Raw genomic sequence first — 9,816 nt, 5'->3', positions numbered from 1 at the left:
GCTTTGTTTCTTGCATGATGCCCTTTTTCATCCACATTTGTGTTTCAGGTGTAGAGAGGAGAGAGTGCACAGGGAGCGGGGCTTTTGTCTGTAAGTATATGCCATTCCCATCGCCGGCCGGGAGCGCTGCTTTCTCTTTTGTGTCGGTTTCTTGCCTTTACTCTTAGCCGGACCCTTCAACCCTGCAGAGTTCATGCTTCTTCCCTCTACATTTTAAAGAGCTCAAGCATGTACCTTGGAGAAATTCTGGTATTTGGGATCTGCTGCATTAAGGCTGGAATTTAAATTGGGCTTAAAAAAAATGCACAAGAGGGAGAATTCTTTGGGGAAGGGGCGGGCTTTGTTTGTTTTAATTTTTTTAATCTTTTGCTTGTTGGTGTGGTTAATTTTTGCTCTTCGTGCTCATAAAAAGCAGTGTTGGGGACTGTTTCGTTTCTTTGCATTGAATGCACTTTGCAGCATGCACCCCCGCCCCCTTTTATTACACGAATTCGTGTCCTTCCATCTTTACACTTTATTACTCTTTCAGCGCTGCTGTTGCCGCCAAGGGTCTTTGGAGGCATTCGATCTTCCAACACTTTTTTTCCTGCATTTTCTTTTAAAGCAGTCGAACTTTGGGGGAAGAAGGGGTGGCTTAAGAATAGATGACTGCTTTTTGATTGATAATGATAATAATCGGATTTGCATTTATATGTAGGTATGATAACATAGGGAAACTCTAAGAGCTTATGATACCCTTTTGGAGAACTTTTAGTTTCTCCATTCATCTTAATTTTTGTCCTAACTTATGTTAACAAAAGAATTGTATTGTGATGACCTAAAGGTTGAGAGGAAAATCACTGCAGCATGTGCATTAATGTTGATTTGTTTAGGGAGAAGGGCATAAGGTGTATATTCCTGACTTTTTCCCCCAATGTAGTCCCCCCCCACCCCCAAACACGGAAGGTTATGTAATGCAGTGCCGTTTCCAAAAATATCCACTCTGAGGCATTACACTACACGGTGGAAAGCTAATTCCTATTCTGCTGTCTTGATTGCAAATATATTGCCAGTAGTATGTCTGGGAACAAAGAGCAGCCAGAAAACAATCTATTTTTATCACTTGGTTCTACTTTTAAGTTGCTAAACCTTTTGAACTGCAATTTAAAAAATGAACCAAACACTAAGAATAGCTCAGGGTTCTGCAAAGCCAGGTACCAGGGATTCCTTTGTCCCCTATTTCAGCCTATAGACAGCTTGGGAAGCTCTTTCAGAAGCCCCACAGTAACAGTAATTTGCATGTAACTTATCTTAACCACAGAAAGTGGTTATTTGTCTGTAACCTCTAAACAGGCATTCTTCATTTGCTGACCGGTGGTGAGGCGATTTGTCTACTATTTTAAACATATTTTGCAGGTTGGTCTCCCTGGACTGAAGACAGGGAGGGTGCAAGTCCAAGGCTGCTATGATCCTCAAAATGGTAAGAACTGGTCATCCAAGGAGATTCTCAGTCTCATTCCGGCTTTATTCCATATAAATGTCAGCCACCCACCGTCACCCCGCCTCAACCCTTCATTGTTCTTACCCCATCTGACCTTTAGAAGGTTCTATCTCCAGCATGTGGGAGCTTTGCAGTGCAGTAATTTATATGAATTGGATGTGGTGAATTAGATCTTTTGATTTTCAATCATCTTGAATAGAAAACTGAAATTCCTTTTTCAGAAGTGAAGACTTATTTAACTTGAACAACAGAAACCGTTCTGTTCTTTAAGAAGAGTGATGTGTTGTGACATGCAAGGAAAGGCTGACAGCAGCAGGGCTCAAACAAAGCCATGGGTCAGATGTTAGAGACAGCCAGAACTTACTCAAAAAGTAGGAGTCTGTGTCCAGCTAATCAAATGGCTATGGTATCTGCTGTCCTTACGAGCAATATCTATGAAGAACATGGACTTTTATATTAATGCACTCTGTCTACTGTATCTCAAATATAATTAGCATTGTGTTTGTTGTTTTTTTTTGTTGATTTATGAGAGACACATGCTCAGTTTTAGAAGTCAAGCATGTTCTCCCCTAAATGAAAGGGAAACTATTTTTTAACAAGCATGATCCACAGGGAAGGCAGTTGAGTGTTTGATGGCTGATTAAAGAATTAGATGAAATACACATTAAATAAGTATATTTATCTTCTATGAAAAATTTCCTCTTTGCAAATAAGTTGAATTGAAAAAAAAATAGAAATGTCATGAAACTTTTCAGATAAATACAGCATGTCCTCCTGCAGATGTTTATACTCTTTAAAACACCCCTTTGCCACTTAGACTGTGTGATTTCCAAATTTAGTTTTAGTTTTTCCTTTTAAACGAGGGCGGAATTTAATGAATCAAAATTGAATCTGATATACTTGATGTTTTCTTTGAGCACAACCCAAGTATAAGCTTCCAAGGAGAAAAATGAATCAGAAGCAATTAAATGAGTTCAGTTTCAATCCTATTATCAAGTAGGTTCTTTATTTTTTGTGTATGCCTCACCAGTCATTTCAACAGGTGGATTTCGAAGCACCAAATAAAATAATTCTTGCTCGGACTTTAATAATGATCAAATTAAGGGACTTGAGGTTAGAGGAACAAAAGGGTTGAGCAGAAAATTAAACTGATTAAGGTTTTTGTGCCAATAGTTTCAAACTTCATATTACATTCCTAATTAGCCATTGTCCCAGAGTACCAGGATGGTAATAAAATAAACTGCTGCAAAGTTTTTTTGTTTATTTAATTATCTTTTACCGGGACTTGCCACATCACCTTATCCCAGAACCTTACTCTCTGTGTCACCATAAATGGTTGTAACATGTCAGGTGTCCTGTTTGGTTAAACATAAATTCGACCGCTGACCCTGCCAAAACTAGCCCTATAGATCAAGCTCAAAGAGTATCATGTTTCTGTAACAGTGAGTGGAGTGAGCTTTGTGGAAAGCAAGCATGTGAGCCAAAGCTGAGAATGAAAGTTGGAATGATTTGAATGCAGAAGAGCAAATTCGAATTATTATTACATGTTGTTAATTTCTTACAGTTGTCATTTATGTATGGTGGCCGAATGAGAAATCACAGTTTGTTGCTCTTGGAAGGATTTTCACTCATGGAAAAATTCTTACAACTTTTTGGTGATCCTTTCATCAAGATGTCAATTCCTTTTGGCACCAACCATTGCCTGAAATGAAACCACCGACAGTTATTGTCTGTGGGTGATTCCAAGTAACTTTCTAGCAATTCTCTCATCCCAGGAGGTCAGAGCTCTTAAAAATCTTTGTACATATTAATGCAAAAAAAAATTCAATTTTGTTTCTAAAAAACTGATATTAGACGTGTTTTGTACCTCCACTTTTTCAGTTTGGGGCAAAATGAAGTTATTCTTTCCTTGATTAAAACTGAAATTATTTTGCTGATCTGTAACTAGCTTACTTAAAGACTTAGCCCACATGCAATAGAAACCACTGCTAGGAAAGCAGATTTAACACCTGGCTACCTCTAGAAAACATAAAACGCCCTTTCTGTTAAACATGTTATTTCATTTCCATAATTTAAAACACTATAGAGGATCTACAGCCAGTGTATTTACCCCTTTTAGTAAAGGGCTTATGCCAAATACAGATTTTTAATCGGCTCATTTCCATAAAAGAACTCCAGAATTCAAGATAGCTAGACATTTTACATACCCTAAAATGATGTTTCACAATAATTTGAAGATTCACTCATGAATCCTAGAGTGAGTGCCTTTTGCATTATCAAAAAAAAAAAAATACAACCACTTTGTTAGCTGTAAGAAGCACCAATCACATTATATGCTGTGTATGGGACCCTATAAGCACAACTCCAGGGGGCGCCACTTACATAGATTACAATGCACCTGGGATTGTGCAACTCAGGAGTACTGTTTTGTATGGGTCCTTGGTATTTACTTAGATGTTTTATTTTAAAGTTACCTGCTTTTGATACGTCAGTGAGAAGAAAATACTTTAGAATGCATAGATGGTTTTATTGAATAGTTTGAAAAATGTCAAGGTTAAGTTCTGATTTTCAGCATGCCTACCCTCTGTGCAGGAAACTTGCCTCTGAGTATGTGTGTGCCATGGACTCATAGTGGCATAAAGCATGGGCTCATTATGTGTTAACAGAGACCTAGGAATTGGAACAAATTAAGTTCTCTTTAAGGCTGTTGCTGAGCTTTTAGAAAAGATGAGTTGACTCCATTGTATGGTTCATAGAGCTCTGCTTTCTGTAGTCTGTGAAGTGGCATTCATGGGTTTATAAGGAGACTCTTTGAATAATCTCTCCACTAACATAAGGTTTTTCTGTTTAAAGAAATAGACAAAGATTGAGGAGGGATGAGGTTCTATTGGTAGCTTTGCCAGTGGGTTTTAGAATGTAAATTTACAAGTTGCTCACAGTGATTCTTGATTGTGGGGATGCTGAAGAGTTCCTAGGAGGGTAATTTTATATGGTACTATCTTTTCTTTCACCAGGCCTTTCAGCACACTGTAAGGGGGAGGGAGAATTGGGAATTGTTTGGGGAATTAGGACAGCAGGGATGGTCTATCTGGATTTAACTTCAGTCCAGCTTCCTTTTGAGCTACATAGATAATTCAGGCAGGAGAGGGTATATAGTAGCAGAAATCTGAATAAACAGCTATTCAAAGTATCATTCTATTTTAACCCAATACAGTCCTTAAAAACTTGTATGTAAATCAGATCATCATAAATACACTGAAGGAATTCACTTTCTTTTAAATCCTAAGATGAATACTTTTAAAATAGAGAAAATAGACTTCTAAAATATGAATATGAGTAACCTCCAGATTTCTAGTTTAATACATTAAATATTCATCTACGTTGGACTGGCTAAAGATTAGTCTTAGAGTGAAATATTGTAACTTCCTTGGTCTTGCACATATTTTACTTAGTGCTGTTTCTGGCTGGAAAGTCTTTTAAGGCCTTATCCTCACAGGGAAAGTGAAATGGAGGGTTGAGGAAATTATCTGAATAATTATGCTTTTTTAAAAAAGCCACTTGATTTCGTCTGATTCATTTTGGTTACTTAAAATGTTGCAGGAGTGATATAGGAGTGGGAAGGATTTGCCTGAATTATTTGAACAATTCCTTTGTTATACAGGAAGAGACTAGAAGAAAGAAATTTTATCAGCAAATCCAATTAGAATATACCAGAGGAAAATGTATTGAATGCACTTGGACTTGTCATCTTGGTTGATCAAGATATATTAAAAGATTCCAATTTTATACTTCTCCTTTGCTTTCAACTGGAAGGCAGGTTAACCATAAATCTCAGCCCGCCTGTAGAAATTATGGCTGTTGAAAATATGATTTATTGGGTCTAAATTTATGTGAAATGGGTATTTCTAGACATATTTTGCACTTACGGGTAGCTTCAAGAATATCTCATCTCAGTGGTATAAAATATAGCAGTGATTTTAAAATTGATCTTCTAATGCATGGCAAGTGTTAGCAGCTCTAATGATTTAGGATTTAAGCATTAACAAGGATTTAGGCTTGCAACTAAATTCTAAATATCAATTCAGTTATTAGTAGCAGTGACTTGGTATTAACCTGGGTATAACATTAGATTATACCTCTCTGCATTATTTGTTGGTTGGGTCATATGCAGTTCTCTCATTAACCACCTAAATTATAGGCATCAAGAGGGGTTATAAGGTTCATGTACAGTGCTTAATAAAGTATTAAATATATGTTAGAAGATCAATAACTATTTGGTCTATGAATGCTAATATATATTAAGTTGGATATATTTATCATTAATCACTTAATCATGCTTAGTTTGGGTGAACTAGAAGTCATATGTATCTTTACCTTCTAAAAATCTAGGAAGTTGATGTGAATGTATTTTAGTTTTCACAACAAGTTATTTTCCATAATTTATTAACAGGAATGAAAAAAAAATGTGGTTAAGCCATAAAAGCACTTACCAAAAAAGAGTGGCTTGCAATTGCTCACCTTTACCAGCTTTTAATGCCACTCTGAGCAGCCTGGTGAGATGCTAGCTCTCTAGGTTTGATCCAGCTGCAATGCTCAAAGCTCACAGCAACTTTCCCTGCAGCCACACATATCCCCTCCAGAATCCAGAAGGATCCTAGTATTGGAAATGTAAAGTCCTCACTTATTTCCAGTATAATCTGATTCTGTGGTATTTTGAAGATGATCCCAAGAACACAAAGATGCCATGTCTGAAAGTGCTGAAGAGACAAGAAGAGTTAGCAGTAAGATTATGCATATGTTCCCCATGTCAAGTGAACAAAGTGGGGTTTTTTGTTGTTGTTGTTTTTGAGCATTTTATTTGTGCTTAGTTCTTTGTATTATAGAAAGTGCACATTTGCTCTGTGCCCTCAGTGGGTTTATATTTTAGATGTGGAAGGAAGACTAACAGGCATGACAAACTTAACAGTATAATATAGTATAATCTAGAAGAGTGCTTGAGGACTGTGGACTGGAGATTGTAGAGCACTTTTTTTTTAAGGACGTAGAAATTAAGCTAGACCCAGAGATGGCAAATATATGACATACATGTCACCATTAACTCCTGCACCTGTGGCAGACGTTGCTAATCAACCCTGACAGTTATTATTATTATTCTTCAGCCTAAATATGATTTCAAAATCTTCAGTATAGTGTACCATTAGCAACCAGTTGGAGTTGGCACAAAATTTGAAACCTAGAAGTGTGCTATTTGCTCCTTGAGAACCTGCGCTATGCCTTCTTAAGCTTTCTATTCCTAGAGCAACTAAGCTTTCTATTCCTAGAGCGTAGTGCCAGTCCTTAATAAATACTGAGTGAATGAAGAATTGAGGATATGTGGGTAGATTTAGATAAGAGAGAAGCATATTCCAGAAAAATGGAACCCATGAGAAAGTACGCTTGTGAGAGTGAGCATAATGCATTTTTACTGCAGTAGGGAATGTCCTTGTCCACTTAGGGCCTATTTGCTATCAAGGACAGAGCTCACATACTAGACCTAGAAGTCCAGGACTTGATGAGGTGAGCCATAGGAAACTGCTGAGCAGGCATCTTAGACATGGCCAAAGGCTCTCACTCAAGGCTCTAACCTGGGTCAGGATCTTTGCCTTTTGGTTGTGCCCAACAGAAAGGAGCACACACACTCACATACATTTTCAGGTTAAATGTAACTTTATTACTTTGCTGCGTCTCTCTGCCTTTAGGCTTGGGCGGAGTGGTGGCGCGAAGGAAGGTCCCCAGCAAGGAGGACTTGGGGAGGAAGAAAGGAGCACACTTAACCTTTTTCTTTTGTGAAAGTGGCAGCACTTCCATTGGCAAATCCCAGCAATACCGAGGTGTCTGCCTGGCCAGAGAGGTGTTGCTACAGCACCATGTTTCCCTTCTGGGAGGCTAGCTGGGTGTCGCCACATGTACCCAGCTGGTTCTCTCTCCCTCCACTTCTTCTTGAGTAGCCAGACATACTTATTCAAGATCCACGCCAACACTTACACCATCCTAATAAAATTGTTTACAATTTGAGGCCTACAGGCTGTTAGTAATTTAGTCAGTAGTCTGGTGACCATCTAAAGGGAATCCCATCCCATGATATGCAAAATTTGGGGAAAGCCAAGAACAAGAAGGATTTTTCTGAAATTTCTGGATAGAGCGCAGACTCCTACCTTAAAATGCATCAGCTGCAAGATTTTCAACATGAAATGATTTCGCTCGCTCTTTTAGCCCCTTCAGATGAGGTTGACTTATCACCGAGTCTCTCAATAAAAGTAACATAGATAAGCATTGCTCCTTGAATTCTTTCTGCCTACTCACACTTCATACTTTCAAACAATTTTTTTTTCCCCCAACTGCTGTGTTTAGACCTCCAGGAATTTATTTTTTATTTCTTGGCTGGGCAGCCATGCCAGGAACTATGTGAACTAATACTGTATTTCTAGCCAGGATGGAATATATTTTCTTAGAGGAAGCAAGCCACTTGTTATTCTAATGTGCCCCAGGAGTCCCTCCTCTGTGCCTCTGCTTACTCAGTCCTAGAAAGAATGCTCCTCTTGACAAAATAAAGCTATTCTTCCAGACCAAATTTAAATGACAACTCCTTTATGAAACTCACCCCAGTACATCCAGCGGGAATCATCTCATGCTCCTCTGTATACTCATTACACTTCCAACATTCTACCTATAGCTGCAGCTTTTTTCTACCTTCCAACATTGGAAACTTGAAATCAGAAAATTGACCCCTAGTAATTGAGCATTTTCTCTTTGGTAGCAATTGAGGCTGTGATGCCTCATTCTTTTCCTTTGCCTCTATACGTGGTCGGCAAAACTGCGGCCCGGCAAACTGCAGCTCGCGAGCCACATGCGGCTCTTTGGCCCCTTGAGTGTGGCTCATATCAACAGTACTTCTTCAAAATAGACTCACCCAGGCCGAAAACCGACTTCTGCGCATGGGCCACGAAGTTTCAATCGCACTGTACGTGCGCGCCCACACGTAGTATTTTGTGGAAGAGCCACACTCAAGGGGCCAAAAAGCCGCATGTGGCTCACGAGCCGCGGTTTGCTGACCATGGCTCTATCAGCAAGATGGTGAATGTAGGTGTGGAAAAGTTTCATCATTGAGAGGGAAAGTTAGTGAAGTTGATTGGCCTTTTCTCTCTACAAAGTGGTAGGAAACCCTAGCTTTCATTGGCATGGTCTAATGGACCCTGGAACAGATTCCGTATCTGTGAACCAGTCTGATGGCTGCTCCAGTACTATCCATACCTATCCAGGACCCCACACATCCTTAGTGGTCAGTAAATGTCTGTGGAATAACTGTATGAGTTAATGGTCATGGATACACGGAGATCTGCGTGGAGTAGAACAAGGTGGCTCACCTTGAGATTTATAACTAGTAACTGTCCAACACATTGTAGAGTTGAGACCATTCAGATTATAAAATATATAGATACACACAGATTTTGCATTTGCTATTAAAAAGTCCCTCTCATTGAACACTTCAGAAGGCGTAATGGGGGGGGGGCAGGGGGGCAGGTAGAGGGGAACTAAGTGAAATCTAAATACACTACAAAAACAACTTCTAAATTCAGTGCTCCCTTCTTGCTTAGATAGATGTCCTGAGAGAGTCCACACACTTAGCTTGGTCTGGTCTGCTGAAAGAGGAATCTCATTTTAGAGTAGATTCATACATCCAAAACCTTAGCTGTGGAGCGCCATTATGCACGAGGTTATTAATGGTGTTTTCCCAGCAGTCCCGCAGTTTGTCTCTCAGTAATCTGATTGAGGTATTCATGACAGTAGAGCAAAATCTACTCCAGTTTCACAAGGTAATGAAATCTTCATAAATAAAATTATTGCCTGTTATTACCTTAGAATGGGTTTCAATCTAAGCTTTTTGCCTTAAAAGCATTGTGATTATCTAGCTGGAGATAGTTTTAAACCCTTGATATTAGACTGCTTTTTCAGTGTTCATCCTTACTTTCATAGACTAAAATACAAATATAACTCATGGTTAGAAAGGAGAAGGAGATACATAAGAGAATGTCGCCAATGAAAGGAAGTTCTGTTTGATTGGGAAGAAAGGAGAACAGCTGAATAGCCATTGCCAGTAAAAAAACAAACAAACAAAAAAACAGGAGCCAGAGACTCCTACCATTTAATAAGTAATTAAAACAAGGGGGAGATTCATAATGTGCACGGAAGCTTTGGCATGGTTGCACAGTTCTAGCTCTTCTCCCTTCTCTGCTTTAGCCTGTACTCAGATCACCATCACACACCACTGTCCTTTGATGACTGGGGCAGGTAACAAC

At 38.9% G+C, this 9,816-nt stretch overlaps 1 protein-coding gene across 4 annotated transcripts in view; it reads left to right on the top strand.

The window, feature by feature from the left end:
* The window catches only part of NREP (neuronal regeneration related protein), a 28,607-nt gene that overhangs the window by 370 nt on the left and 18,421 nt on the right, over positions 1-9,816 (top strand). For 2 of the 4 annotated variants that reach the window (XM_014539895.1, XM_014539896.1), the window contains exons 2-3: positions 49-90; positions 1,396-1,459. In XM_014539895.1, coding sequence (XP_014395381.1) covers positions 1,445-1,459 — 15 coding nt within the window. In that variant the 5' untranslated portion in view covers positions 49-90; positions 1,396-1,444. Of the gene's footprint in view, positions 1-6; positions 91-157; positions 250-1,395; positions 1,460-9,816 lie in introns of those variants that run through there. The other 2 variants (XM_005866452.2, XM_005866453.2) reach the window with 2 other exon arrangements.

This window comes from Myotis brandtii, unplaced genomic scaffold (genome assembly GCF_000412655.1).
Source record: "Myotis brandtii unplaced genomic scaffold, ASM41265v1 scaffold230, whole genome shotgun sequence".
Taxonomy (NCBI): domain Eukaryota; kingdom Metazoa; phylum Chordata; class Mammalia; order Chiroptera; family Vespertilionidae; genus Myotis; species Myotis brandtii.
The sequence above is the reverse complement of the archived record's forward strand: the minus strand, read 5'-3'. Positions and strand labels throughout refer to the sequence as shown.